The sequence below is a fragment of the Erpetoichthys calabaricus genome, chromosome 2 (genome assembly GCF_900747795.2).
Source record: "Erpetoichthys calabaricus chromosome 2, fErpCal1.3, whole genome shotgun sequence".
In the NCBI taxonomy this organism is placed as follows: domain Eukaryota; kingdom Metazoa; phylum Chordata; class Cladistia; order Polypteriformes; family Polypteridae; genus Erpetoichthys; species Erpetoichthys calabaricus.
In genome coordinates, this window is record NC_041395.2 from 282,816,977 (window position 1) to 282,833,086 (window position 16,110).

At 38.8% G+C, this 16,110-nt stretch overlaps 1 protein-coding gene across 1 annotated transcript in view; it reads right to left on the reverse strand.

The window, feature by feature from the left end:
• pi4k2a (phosphatidylinositol 4-kinase type 2 alpha) overlaps window positions 1-15,697 on the reverse strand; it is a 34,496-nt gene extending 18,799 nt beyond the window's left edge. The window contains exon 1 of the mRNA XM_028795642.2: window positions 15,212-15,697. Within this exon, the coding sequence (XP_028651475.2) occupies window positions 15,212-15,550 (339 nt within the window). The 5' untranslated portion in view covers window positions 15,551-15,697. The remainder of the gene's footprint in view (window positions 1-15,211) is intronic.
• Between the last annotated feature and the right edge of the window lie 413 nt (window positions 15,698-16,110).

Sequence of the window (16,110 nt, forward strand, 5' to 3'; positions counted from 1 at the left end):
CAAGAATGATTTAAGATGTGAAGAGGTAGGGGAAGTGATGGTGAAGGTGGTAGGGATGGGAACGGGGCCGTGCTTCTGGCCGCTGCTGAGAGCCGATTCTACAATAAAATAAAACAAGAATAAAAAGAGGAATAACCTTGTAGGTCAATCGTCACCCCGAAAGTGGATAATAGACGTCACATAGTATATGTGTACCAAATTTCAGGTCAATCGGTCAAACGGTTTATGAGCTACAGGTGATTTAGAATCCTGGACAGAAAAACGGACAGCCACAGTAGCATATTAAATATGAAGATTTAAAAGAACACAAATGGTATAGTGATTTTGGGGTATATCACAGGCCACCCTTGGGGCGAAGTGGTGGCTCTGAGGCTAAGGATCTGCGCTGGTATCCAGAAGGTTGCCGGTTCGAATCCCGTCAATGCCAAAAAGAGATCCTACTCTGCTGGGCCCTTGAGCAAGGCCCTTAACCTTCAACTGCTCCAGGGGTGCTGTACAATGGCAGACCCTGCACTCTGACCCCAAGGGGTATGCGAAAACTAACAAATTCCTAATACGAGAAATATATTGTATAAGGTGAAATAAAGAACAAAATAAAAAAAACCTGTTTCATGTCCAGTCTCACAAACACATAGAACTTTAAGAGCTCAGGAAAGTGTTTAGAATAAAGAAGTGGAAGTTCCACTAATCCTCCTGGCCAACTGTAATCACAAGAGACTATGCCAGAAATGTTTTTCTATCCATTTTGCAAATGTTAGAGAGTCTGTACCCATCTAAAATACTATAAAACAAACATACCTTTCAACTGCTTTTCAACCAAAGAACTCCCATTCTAATTTTAGCTATGCTCCTGCAATAATGCAACACTCTGAATCACCTACAGAGTGAAAATACAAAGCTTTCAATGTCCTGACAATAACTACAATAGTCAATTCTACATCACACAAAATGTATGCATCAGCTTTTCCAAATCCTAATTCTTACCTATTTATCAGCTGGGGAAAGCAGCTTCTAGATTGTGTCAGCATATGACAAGTTTATCTAAACATTCATTTCATGTGGTTCTAGCAAATCTAAAATTCAAGTCTTTCAAGTTGGGTGGCACGGTGTCACAGTGGGTAGCGCTGCTGCCCACTCCCTGCGTGGAGTTTGCATGTTCTCCCCGTGTCTGCGTGGGTTTCCTCTGGATACTCCAGTTTCCTCCTGCAGTCCAAAGACATGCGGGTTAGGTGCATTGGCTATCCTAAATTGTCCCTAGTGTGTGCTTGGTGTGTGGGTGTGTTTGTGTGTGTCCTGCGATGGGTTGGCACCCTGCCCAGGATTGGTTCCTGCCTTGTGCCCTGTGTTGGCTGGGATTAATAATAATAATAATTCATTACATTTATATAGCGCTTTTCTCAGTACTCAAAGCGCTATCCACACAGGGAGGAACCGGGAAGTGAACCCACAATCTTCCACAGTCTCCTTACTGCAAAGCAGCAGCACTACCACTGCGCCACCTGTGAGGACATTTGGCTCCAGCAGACCCCCGTGACCCTGTAGTTAGGATATAGTGGGTTGGATACTGGATGGATGGAAGTCTTTCAAGTTAAAGCTTGATTGTACTGTCTTACTATATAAAGAATTTCCAAATACATAAAAGATTTCTGTTTTTAACAATTTAATGACAAATGACTTTTATTCATTTTTTATTTCACCTCAATAAAGCAGTAAACTAATAATGAATAAAGAGTTAAATAAATACTGCTAAATCTCATCAGATCTGAATGAAAGTTAAACTCATGGAGGAAAAAGATTTGGTCACAGTATTGAACCCTGAATGGCAGACATATCTAACTGCTGACAGCAATGAGAGTATGAGACACACATCTTTAATACGTCTCAAGTAAACTATGTGAGAACACTGTCTGAGAGTCCACCTAAAGCCTCAAAACAGTCTCATAATCACTGGATATGCAGAGTTGCAGAGGATCACCGCTAATCCCACAAGCATTAAGCAAAAGTCAAGATAAGGCCCAGCCGACCCAATGAAACAGGGTAATTTAGAGTCACCAATTAAAATAACACACATGTCTTTGGGGATATGGAAGGACCACCAGGGTACCCAGAGGAAAACCTGCACAGATACAGCACAATATGCAAACTCCACACAGACAATGACTTCAGCCCAGGATGCTGCATCTGTGAAAAGCACCACTAACCACCATTCTGCTGTGCCATCCTAAATTCTCAGGCCTGTGTGATCTAATGTGATCTAATATCTAAGTCAAGTGCATCAAAATCTGTATTTACAAATAAAAGCACAGGGACTGAATGATTTCCTGTACTCTAGGAGGTCAGAATATCAGTTATAAGTTAGCAATATTAATGTCATTCAATTTTAAATGATTAAATATGCAGGATTACAATATTTTCTATCAATTTGCAAAAAAAAAGAATACATTTTAAATCAGTGTATGATTTATTAAAATTTGAACCTGTACTACATACATTTAAGGGATCACCACGAGCTAGGTAAGACTCAGTATGGGCAACTCAACTTACATTTTAAAAAAATATTTAGCGGGTAAGGAAACACTTACTTGCACTAACTACAAAAACTGGACAGCATTTACTTTCAGGCCAAAATTTAGTAGTAAAATAATTGTGAAACCTGTGCCTAGAACAAAAAGTTAGAATTTCTAGTAAAAATTCAATACCAAATGTATTTAATGAATCCTTTTTTTAAATATTCACCAGAAAGAACAGTCAATATGTCCAGCGGCTACATAGGCAGCCGCCATAGTAACAACACAGCACAGACAAAGTTGACTTAGCACAGCTAGCTGGGGCTAAAAAAAAAACAAAAAAAAAAACTCAAAGACATCTGTAGAATTTTTCAGTTCATGCTACTAAGTGTTATGAAAGAAATTAAACATATACAGTAACTCGCAGACATCTCTGTGACAGAGCTCATTCATAACGAGAAAATTCCAAGAGTATTAGAAAAATGAACACTTATCTCCTATCCACAACAAGGGGTTAAAATTATGGATCTATAAACTTTAAACAAATGCAGCATCCATCTTTTCAGCCATACATTTATTATTTTTCTGCTGCTTATCTTGCTCCGTGTCGCCGGGGCAGCAGTCTAAGCAGAGATTTCCACGCAATACCCTCTAATTCCTCTGGGGGATACCGTGAAGTTTCTAGGCTAGCTGAGAGATATGATCTCTCCATTGTTTTCTGGATTGGACTCCTCCTGGTTGGACATGCCAGAAACATCTCCCCAGGGAAGCATCCAGGAGGCATCCTTATCAGTTGCTCAAACCACCTCAGATGGCTTTACTTTGAGCTCTTCCTTAAGGTCTGCACATCTCAACCTATCTCTAAGGCTGAGCTCAAACACCACACCAAGGAAGCACATTTCAACTGCTTGTATCTGCCATCAAATTTTTTAGGTTACTACCTAAAGATCATGACCATAGGCAAGGACAAAAAAGTAGATTGATGGGTGAGCCTTTATAATGCACTAGTGAGACCGCATCTAGAATACTGTGTGCAGTTTTGGTCTCTAGGCTAGAAAAGGACATAGCAGCAATAGAAAAGGCCCAGAGAAGAGCGGCTAGGACGATTCCAGGACTACAGGGGTTGAATTATGAGGAAAGTTTAAAAGAGCTGAGCCTATACAGTTTAAGCAAAAGAAGATTAAGAAGTGACATGATTGAAGTGTTTAAATTATGAAGGGAAATAGTACAGTGGATCAAGTCTGTTACTTTAAAATGAGTTCATCAAGAACACAGGGACACAGTTTGAAACTTGTTAAGAGTAAATTTCGCACAAACATTAGGAAGTTATTCTTTACACAAAGAACAATAGACACTTGGAATATGCTACCAAGTAGTGTGGTTGACAGTAAGACTTTAGGGACTTTCAAAACTCGACTTGATGTTTTTTTGGAAGAAATAATTGGATAGGACTGGCGGGCTTTGTTGGGCTGAATGGCCTGTTCTCGTCTAGATTGTTCTTCACTTTCCGCTCAGCTCTCTCTTCACCACAACTGACCAGTACAATGGCTACATGATGTCCCTGTGCAACATATAACCATAAAAATATTCAAATAACTAAAATGAAAGGATGTGTATAGTTCTCTATATAGCTGACATGGATTTAAGCAGGATGGGTCACGTTTCACTGAAATAGTTAGGTTTCTTTGAACTACTAGTCACAGAGATAGTGGCTTAAAGAAAATGACTATAAACTTTCAAGGAAATGTACAACATTGTACATACCGGGCCACAACAGGTTTACAAGCAGAAAGTAAAGAGTACAGCTTAGGATTTTATGATCAAATAGGAGTGTAACACTCAGCGGAGTACCGTAGATCAATATTATTTAACATACATGCAAGTAACTCCTGAGGACATATTTTACATTTCTAAAAGATAGAATGTGATGTTGATTGCTGCACTACAGAAACACAAAGAAATGCAGCATGGAAGATGCTTAAATTGAGAATGGTAACACTGAACGTTAAGGAAACTATCCAAGAATGTTGTTAATGCTGTACAAATTCCGAAGGTACTGTGAACTCTTCTCCTTTTGTTTAAATGAGCAAATTGGTTTTCACAAAGTTTGCACTTCAGTGTTTTAGATCTTTTTGTAAGATGTTTCTATGGTAAATTGAAGTATAATTACAAGAATTTCATAAGTTTTAAAAGCTTTTATTGACAATTACATTAAGTTTATGTAAAGAGTCAATATTTGCAGTGTTGTATAAAACTAAAATGAGTAAGCACAGAGTGTTATGGAATTACAGAATAACCTTCTCACCCAAGCTGCAGAAGTTGCCACACTGTTTGCCTCCAAAAGAAAATTGGACTAATCATTTATTAGCACAAACAAGTAGCATAAACATTTCATAATTTTTCTGCTAATAATATGCCGACTATAAATTATAAGTTTAATAATGATCTGTCCATATATTTTCAGGATAGTAAAGAGCCAGTGTTTATCCTAGTAGTAATAGGAGCAACACAGAAACAAACCGCACCTGGGCACCAGTTCATTACAACACACACTCAGACACACATACATACTCACAACAGGCCAACATATATCAGCCAATAAACCTATACGACTGTCTTTGGACTGCTGCGGCAAATCACATTGAGTTATAACTCCTTCCATCAAAACCATTTTCACTAAACTGATAATAGGCAAGCAGTGTGACATACTGACATATCCTCAGTGGTTTAAATTGCAAGGCTGCTGGTGAAATCAAAACCTATTCAGGTTTAACTCAGGCAGAAAGATAATGGCACATGATATCTGTCAACACATGCAGCAAATAAAACATCTGAAGCAACACACACACACTTGATAAAAGAAAGAGAATAAAGAAACAAAAACACCGGCTTCCACAAAAGGTTTTCCTTAACTGCAGCATGTCTATGTAAGTGTACTGTATTAATTGCACTGACTGTTTGGTATAGAATGCCAACAGAATCGAGTAAGACTTTACTGCACTGCCCAGGCACAACCTCAGATAAAGTCCAGTATGCTTGTCTTGAACATGGTAGAACATATAACCACATCTCAGAAATGGTTATTCACTACCAAAAAAACAAGCAACATGATAGAAACTATGAAAGACGTGTTCTATTATCTTCTAGTTGACACTTTTGCCATTACAATAATTGTAAATTAATACTGATGAAATTACAGTAGACCTCAAAACCAGAATTACAGGTGAATGCCTGAAGACTTGAAAAGGTTGCAAATGCAACACACAGTCTAAAACAGGCTCTATTTTTCTTCTAAATTTTAGGCAGTTTTTTTCATTCTGAAAATGTTATATTTTAAAATGAAAGAGAACTATTAGTATTTAAAACCAGATGGGCTGAGCCAAAGGGAAGGTTTATCTTACTGTAACGCTTATTATAAAGAAGAAACTAAAACTACTTGCAACAGGCTACCACAGAAATATCAGGTTACTTGACCAATAATTAAAAAGCCCCAAACTAGACTGCAAATAAAGTGTGAAAATTTTGTCAATATTTACCTAAATCAATAGGATATATTAAAGCAAACCCATTCACAAGGTTAACTTTTAAGAGCAAAAGCATAACATTCTCCCATCCACTTACTGCAGTTCAGGGTTGTGGGGGCCAATAGCCTGTCCCAGCAGCACTGGCAGCAAGGAAGCAGTTCATCACGGAGCCCACTCACAACCATATCCACACTTGCAATGACTCAGGGACATTATGAAATCACCAATTACCCTAACACGTGTGTCTTTTGGCTGTAGCAGGAATACCAGAGCAACTGTAGAAAAACCCCAGAAGAAAAAGGTGAGAAAATGTAAAATTTCACACAGACAACATTGGGCCAAGAACCCAAGATTCTGGATCTGTAAGGTAGCATCACTAGCTGGTGATCCCCCTTGCCATTAATCACAGATTTAGTAAAACTGAAACCAACAGAAAGTTTCAGATATTAACTACAGAATCTCAAGATCGGGTGAATAAATCTGTTGGGACACAGAAATCTGTTTCATAATCTATTTTGGAAGAGGAAAAAAAAAAAAAGAGGAAATAAGAGACAACTTAAGAAGAATCATTCTACCTTTTTCTAAAAATGCAGCAACATGCATGAGGTCCACTAGACAGAGTGGAAAGCTCAAACTTGATAGTTCAGTTGCAACCACAGATGCCCTCAGCCTGTTGCTGCAATATAAACAGTGGTGACATTGTGATTTGTGAGTGCTTTGAATAAAAGTATCAACAAAATTATTAAATAAATGTACATGTGCTGTTTTGGTAGGGGGGGGGGGTACCCAAATGAAAAACAGAATGACCAGTTTAGTACAATATTGTCAGCCAAGAATAGAAACCCAAAGCAGTCCCATACGAAAGCAGAGAATCAACAAAGACAGCCCGTCAATAGGTCAATGAAAATATCAATCTGTCCACTTTCAGGATTCAATCCTTCTGGAGTAAGACAACAATTAGGGCAAAGTATAAAAGTAAAATGGTGCTACAAAATCTTCAACCTGCTTTAGGCCTGCTTTGTGCATATATACTAATAATCCTAATGTATGCATACGCCATTAACAGTTATTCTAAAGGCACATTGCTTTGCACAAGCAATCAATCATTAAGTCTTTATTTTACCCTGCCACATTTATAAGGACAACTATCACCAAACATTTTTACAAAAGCATAATAACATAATTTAATAGTAATCCCATACTAGAACAAAATAAAACAGGCAGTATCATCAAAGGTTTGAAGGCAAAGCAGAGAGACAGAGACTAAGATGGGAAAATGTGAATGTCAGGTAAACTGAAAAAGCACTATGGAACATCTGGACTGCTTTAGTTATCCAATTAGAGGATAAATAACTTTGCCTTCATCTTGATCTTGTACTACTAATCTATTTCTGAGCTTTGCTATTCCTTTTTTAGGTCAGTGTAAGCTTACTTCATAAACTGTTATTCTTTAGATGTATTTATAACATAACATAGCATTCTTAGGGTCACAATAGAAGGCAGTGTCAATCTGCACAACACTGGGCACAAGACAACAAACAGCCATGGACAGGACTTGGTCAATTTATCACAGGCCTCAGTCACATTCACACAGGGTCAATTTGGAATCACTTAATTAGCAAACCTACACATCTCTAGGAGTATGGGGTGATTTATTTTACACTTAAAAACACGCTATATTATTATGTAATACATATAAAACGTATTTATTCTCCTTCAGGAGAGTCAGAGTATACTGTGCCAGCATCATCACAAGGCAGGAACTGATCCTGGAACCACTGTTATCATGGGTGATATGGTATCCCATACTACTTTGCCAATTTTTACTGTTATGTAGCCTGACTTGTAATGTTATACTACAGCTGCCCTGAATCTGTACAGCCCCCCATGTCATTTGCAAAGAAAAACGTGTCAGGTACAATTCCAGATGTCCATTAGTGGTAAACTCCTCGCTTCTATGTTTTTTAGGTAACATTCAATTATTAAATTTGATATTTAGGAATCTCACACAACTTGCCATTGATAGTGCTATACAAGACAAAGATTGAACGATCAACTGAAAGTACATTTACATATACATCCACATTCACTTATACCTGAGACAGCAAACAACATTATCATTTTTTAGAAACTAGAGTACCTTGGAAAAAATCTCACAGGCATAAAAGAACATAGGACAAAAAACTGCACAGAGATCATAATCAAGCTGGGATTTGAAACCTGGACTGAAGTTTTAAGGTAGGAGAACTAACCAGTGAGCCACTATGGCCCTCAATTAAATATCATTTTCCTGACATGCTAGTCTAGATTAGATAGAACGCCAATACCTAACATGGCAGCACTAGACACAAGGCAGGAGCCAACCGTGAATGAGGATAGTGGAAAGTGTGCTATAAATGAATAAACAGAACTGAATTAAAACTGCAGACATTTTACAGGACCAAGATGCTTTGATGACAGCATGTAGAGATCCCTACTTTGCCTTAGACGCTCTCCTCTTTAAAACTGCCTAAATCTGTGCAATGCTTGTGAGCAAAGAGAGAGACTTTTATCCTCACAACTTGTCAATTTGCTCACAAAGGTCTGACACATTCCAGTTCATGACTACTGTATCAGTCATGTGAAATTCTTTAAGAGGCCAAGGAGCACATGGTGGCATTAAAGGCAAGAGTCCACTCCCCATGGAAAATTATACAAAAAGCAGTGCCAAGAAAACCGATATGGTGGATTATATTGCAAATACATCAATTTTTAAGCTTGTTATCTTTACACTTGATTATGTAAGGTGTATCACAGAAGAAAGTGAACTTCACGCTGCACACAACTATTTTCAAAATCACTTTTATTTTATAGAAGATAACCCACTTCCTGCTTTAAAAAAAGGTTTGGATTATCAGTAAAAAAAACATTTAGAAAGACACATGACAACAGAAAATGTATAAGGACATGCTTATTCAAATGTAAGATGAAATGCAAGATGGCGATGTGATTAATTAATTTTCACAGACAGTATGAATTTACAACAAAGTCCAATGTACTTAGAACTTTACAGTTCTCTGAAATTGTTTCTGCCTTCACGCAAATGACTAGCTGAATTTAAGTAGAAATTTATCGTATCAACGCTTGCTGTTTTCCAGTTTCTAAAGTGTGCAGTCATGCAATGTCCTTTTGTGAAAAAGTTAACATCTCACAAAAGCAATGCCTTTAAAATAATTTCTTGGTCCTGTTTTGTGAATACTTTGAACTTTATACATAGGGCTACGTTCCCTATTCTGACCCTTATTGTTAAAAAGAAGTTGTCACTGCACAAAGTCTTGAGGCATAGCGTGTCCTAATAAAGGAGTACTTCAAAACAACTTGGGGTGGAAAAAAAAAAAAAAAAAATTAATAACTGCCATTCAGTAAACTACTTCTGAAGCTCTGACGGTCTACTGGACCACAGTCCTAAATTGAAAAAGATCTCCAAAAACAGTGTATCTTCCTGAAAGTGGCTTTTGCAATACCCACTCCTATACCAATGCAGGTTGTCACATAGAAACCACCTCAGGCCTTAACTGACTTGTCTGAAATCAAGCCTGTAGTGATTGTTCACACCTCCACTGTAAGAAAAAAAACAAATGGAGAAATAGGACTTTGTGGGAGAGCAGTATAGAAAAAATGTTGTTTGTTAACAGCAGTGACGTTTTATGTCTCAAACAGAAAAAAAGGGACTTCGACAATCCTCAAAAACACTGAGGGAAGATTCAATTGACGGAGGGGTTTTGGCATTGTATAATCTAATTTTCACAGATACCCTATATTCCACCATAAGAATCTCAAACCAAATTTCTAAAATAGTAGTGGGAATTCTTTGCACATGTAATCATTAAAAGAAAGATGGATTCTGTTTTGCACAAAGGATTCTACAGGACATATCAGGCCTTCCGTCTGTGAGCAAAAACACCAATGACTCATAAAGCAATACAACAATCCCAAACACACAGGCAAGTCTAAGACAAAACGGCTGAAGATGACAAAATTTAACTGTTTGTAATGACCAGTCAAAGTTCAAACCTGTCAGGTCAGGTTGGGGAGCATGCACTGGTACAGCGTGTTGCCACAATCACCACACGACGAAACAGCTCTGGACCCTGGTTGGCAACCCCCCAGGAAGACACACAGTCCAGTCCCACCCTCTGGAAATGACACTCTATCTGCCAAAGGCAGGTGCAACGTGGGCGACCTCTTGGCCTGCTCCAGCCACTTGGGTCCTCCACAATGAGGATCCTGTGAGCCAGATCACCCTCGGAGAATCGCACCACATAGCCATAGTCCCTTAACTGATGCTCCCTCACAATGCAGGTAACGTGCCTCTTTCGGGACTCCATGAGCAACCGCTCATTCAACACAAAGTCAAACCAGCAGTACCTAAGGATTCGCCGAAGAGGCACAATACCAAAGGAGTCCAGTCTTCATCTCAGGTTACTGGATAGCGTCCATGTCTAACAACCATATAGCAAGACAGGAAGCACTTGGATCTTCATCCTTTTACATAGATATCAAGAGTGCCACACACCCCTTCCCAGCGACCTTATGACCCCCCCCCATGCTCTCCCAATTCATCTACTTACTTCATAGGAAGAGTCACCATAAACCTCCCCTTTTTTCAAACCTGAATGCCAAGAAAATACGAAACAAACAGTTCATACTAAAAATCGAGGCACTGAATTGAAGCAGGCAGAACTAAAATAAATCTAAAGAGAAGCAACAGGCTGATCGTCAATTACAAGCAGTATTTCAGCTTTAGAAAGGTTAGTGCATTTATATGACATGCTGCCTGACTGCACTTATGAAACATGCATGTATCAAAACGTGCTATTTGTTCATAGAGGTCCTCTATGACTATTATTAATATCTGAAAGAATATCTAGCAAAAGGCATCATCAAAAGTGTTCAAATATTTCTCCTTCAATTTTCAAAACACTGTGTCAAGTATTTTGACTATAGGTCTTTCTCTTCCAGGGAGCATTTCCGAGGATGTATGAAATTGCTTGGAGCCCCATAACTCAGGTCTTTCATTTTAGAGCAGCAGAAAGCACTCCCCGAGACTAACTGAATTTTTAAACCCAGCTCCACCTACACCCACAAGTTCAACCATAAATAGACTCTTCTCAACACAATACAACAAACTGGATGGTAGGAAGGACCGAGTTCCTCAAAAGCAACAAAGAAGTAGTGTTCACAAACAGTCAGACATTGTTTTTTAATTGACATCTTACAGCAGGTTCTGCAATAAACAGGGTTGTGATCTGCACCACAATAAACAGGGTGGCGATCTGCACCACAAGCCTTCTGTTGGGTTTAAGAAACTGCTTCTTTAGCACCAATTCTAATTCCAGGTCTCTACTAGCAAGACGCTGTCCCAGCAGCTTTGAGGACCAGTCTTTATCGGTGCACCAGTTTAGTAGAACACACTGGTAGCTACACACAGTCACCTGTTGGGATGAGTGAGAAAATCCAGGCAGACATGACAGAATATGCAATAATGACTGGCCTTCAGAGAGTAAGAAAAACCTGAAGAAGTGAATTCTGTTTCACAGCTTTGTAACATAAACATCTTTATGCCCACTCTGTACAACTGAAAAAAATCAAATGACCAAATATTGATTTATCCTTTCTAGTTTTACAGTATAGTAATGTGTGACCCTGTGAAATATTGCATAAAATACAACTGAAATATGTTCATGATTTGACCCTTTTCCTTAACAAATAATAAACCTAGGCAACAAAAAGAGTTATCCATAAATTCTAGTTATTTACACTGTCATTCAGAAAAAGCCAAGGAATACAACAAATGTAGCAAAATGTGGTTTAAGCAAAGTATAAGCCACGAACGAGATATGCATCTGTGCTTGTAATACCCCTGACAAGAACACTGCGCAGGATATTGACAACACACCAAGTTAATTTCATTTTCATATACTGATAAGCCAGAGCACGTGTTTCTTTCTATACTTCCGTCCCCTTTTACAAAAGGACTTTTTTCTTGCACTAAACTGCCTTCCTTTTCAGCCTCAGCCCCAGATACTGGAGTTTCCAAGTCATGCAGCTGTGGCTTAATGTTCAATAGAAGAAGTAAATCTTTCAAAACTGACCAAACAGGGTGAACATCTCATGAGGCAGCATGCTGATAAAACATCAGTGTGTGCTGGTCAGAGGATGGTCACAATGAAACAGGAAACTGGGATTGCCACACCAGTGAGGCTCTAGTCCAGCAGATAAACAGACACATATGTACAAAGCTGAACTCATCCCTGCACAGATGTGTCTAGTCCGCTCTTACTTTTCGAACTGGAAGAGGAATTTCTTTGCAATTCCAGTGAAATCTTTTACAAAACAAGTATGAACAAATTTTGCTACTAAATATGTGCCATGTCCTGAGATCTGAGGAACATTTAAAATTCACTCATTTTCTGCATATTATAGATACCATACATTACAAATGAAAAGGTGCACTTCCATTAAAACAACTTCGGCAACAGAAATATAAAGCCCTGCCAAGTTAATAATAATATAAAAAGTCTGGGTCAAAGGAGGTCCAACCATTTGGTCTTCCAAATCTGCAGTACATTTCACTCCAACTGAACATCTTTAATGACTTTAATTATGGATAAATTAACTTTCAATTAATTGGAGTGGTGGTTAGATCTGTTGCATCTTGATTTCAAAGCCCTGGGTTCAATTTCAATCCCACAGCACAGGGTTCTCCAGTTTCCTTCCACACCCCAAAATGTGTAGACTGGTGAATTTTAACTCAGTACTCTATGAGTGGATGTGTGAATCAGCATTTTCAGTGATGGACTGACACAAAATTCAGCACTGGTTCTCACCGTAAGTCCAAAGCGGCTGGGATATATGCACAATCTCCCTGTGACACTGAAATAAATAAGAGGATTAGAAAGTAGTTGGATTGACTAATTTCTTGTTGGCAAACAATTGATGGGCACTTTTTTATTTATCCTGCTGGGAAAGGCCCTGTCCCACCCCATTGATATGAAAACATTAGAGGTCATTTATCCCAACAAGCTCATCCATCCCATTCACCTACATTATCCAAAATAACATCAAGTCAAGATGTGAAGGTCCACAAAGTCTTGCTCTCCAGCACACTACTTGGCAATTTATTCCATGTATCTGCAATTCTTTGTGTGAAGAAAAATGTTCTAATATTTGTGTGAAACATGTCCTTAATAAGTTTGCAGCCAGATGCACGTGTCCTTTTGGCAGTTTATTTTAAAGTAACAGCCAGGATCTGCTCTACCAAATACTTTCATATTTTTAAACAGTTTAATCATGTCCCCTCTTAACCTCCGTTTCTTTAAAAGGTCAGTATTTTACAAGCCAAAGTTACTTCTTCACAAACATGGCATACATGCATTTGTTACACAAAACTGTGTTGTAAAGTTAAACATTTTATGAAAATTTTTAAAGATATCTTACCCTCACTGGCGCTTTACAATGGAGGCTAATCAAAGTATGGGGTACCACCAGAAAATAAAAGTCTAAAAACTTACCAATGAAGCAGCTAATGTTTTGATAAAGAAAAACATACCTTCTGTGTTTCCAACACTTTTGTATCAACAAAAGGGACCTGCAAATAATCATTTTATCAAACATTCCTGGTACTATTTTTCTCAAGGTAAGGATACATTTTCTATTCACTTGTGTACGTTCTCACATAGCTGCAGAAGTCAAAACAAAGCCAAACACTTGGCACGAAAAGTTTACTGTGATTTGGTCTTTCAAAAGGAAATCACACCTTCTGGGATTGAAAGATTATTGCGGAAAAAGACAAACACGGGCATGGCATGCACAGCTGGTCTTTGTTTAAACTGGTTGAAACTCATAATATTGTTTGTTTTTTTTTTTGGTTCACAATAACATGTATAAACTATTTTACAATGTGTGTGTAATTACAAGATGCGGATTAACACTAGACAACTGCCTTGGCCAAATGTAGCATGGTTTTAAGGTTTTATTTTCTGGTGATGCCCCATTAGCCTCCACTGTAAAGCACCACTGAAGGCAAGATATATTTTTTTAAATGTATAGAAAATAATTAACTTTAAGAACACAATTTTGCATGGCCTACGCATGTTTGTGAAGAAATATCTTTTTCTTTAAAGAGAAAAGGTTTAACTCCTTCGAACTCTCCTGATAGCTCATGTCTCTTAGCCTTAGAATCAAATCCGCCTAGTCGCTCTCCTCTGGACTTTAACAAAACGTTTAGACAACACTGAATTTGCACCTATATTTAATATCATAATTGTTTAAGAAAAAAGCCACCACCTACGAGAGTAACCCATCTATTAAACATTAAGCAGCCTTTAAAAGCATTACATAACTGGTCATATTATACAAATATGTGCAAGTAATCTCAGTTTTAAGAAAAATGAAAAGACAGTCATCCAGCAAAAATCGGGGCACTTTTAAATTTAGAAGTGTTAACTAGGTCTTGCAACAATCACATTTTTATTATAAAGGTGTTGAGTTTTCATTCCATCAACACTATCAATTGCACTACATTATTTAATCCTAAACAGGTAAGACGCCATCCGATGAAAAACTAATACAAAAATTAGCTTTCACGTATTTGTTTAATGTAGACTTACTAATTGAGCACACTGTGACAGACAAGCCAGCCACTACATAAACTTCAGTTATGTTACAGAAATCAAGGAATAGGGCGGAATGGACAAGTAAGACGTTATCGTGATGATGGCTGAAGCAATCGAAGCACATGACTTCCAAGTCAGCACCTGAACTGCAGACACGAGTGTGGATGTTGACACCCAAGTGCACGCAAAGCCCTATCACCAGACGGCTTTTATTGCCCAGTGTGGTTAACAAGCAGGCGCTGCTTATTAACTGTGAACTGCCACAGTGTGCCAGCTCCTCGAAAGGAGCACTGCGGTGTTTTGAGTCCACATGATCACAATCGAAGATGGCAATCGTTAATTAAAATCTTGTGGCATCTACTTAACGAGATAAACAAACGTCTCCTAGTGCAGTAAGAGTGCCAGAGTAACTTTAAGAAATATGACTTGAGACAAATAAAACATATTAGAATGCGAGTGTCAACCAAGCACATGTCGCGTGTGTGCTACTTTAGTTTATGATAGATAGGTAGATCGATCTCACCCCCTGCATATCTTTCACAAAGTAGCTACCACTTGAGCCCTGATAGATCCTTTCAGGGAATATCCCGGCCTCTATCGCTTGTTCTGCTTTCCGGATGATCTCTCTAAACTCGGGATCCTCTGGAAACTCATTCCGATGAGGGTCACGGGGAGAATTCATTCGGTCTCTTTCCAGTAAAGGTTGACGCTCCCGGCTCCGACTCGGGCTGCCTGCCGGTACTCGAACAACTGAACCAGGCATGCCCGCGAATCCAGTCCGTGGACTCGAAGGCCCCGTAGGGCAGTAACTGAAATCCGGAGGATCCCGGAGCGGAGATACTAGCGGGCTCGTCTCATCCATCCCGCAGTTGAACCGGGACAAAGAACAGGCAGAAAGAAAAATAGAAAGCTACGCCAGAGTCAGCACTTGCTCTGGCCTACGCTGTGTTTCTACAATCGCGGCAGCTGACTGTCAGCTTCCTCAATTCCCGCCCACACATGCAAATGACAGCACATGGCAAAATGAACGAAAATCCATAAGCGCCTCCTTCCACCAACCAGCGTGCTTCCCTATGGGCGTGTGTGCATATTATGGATTTGACGAAATCCGGGACGTCTGGTGGGTCAGGCAACACTTTTCTGAGTCATACCTCTTCCTCCAGAGAAACGCACTGCCCCGTCTCTTGTTGGAAGCTGCTTTAGCATTTAATCCCACTTTTCAGCATACTATAATGTTCGAATTGACAGACATATTTTTGCTAAACTAATGGCACTATGTACTGAACTTTGATCAGCTTCCCACAAGTGACTTAATGTTGAGTATATTGTCTCGTTCGTCTTACGATTGGCCATAAAGTAAAAACTGTTTCCCACACCCCAACTTAAAGTAGTTGGTAAACTTTTTCTGAAATGAATGACTAC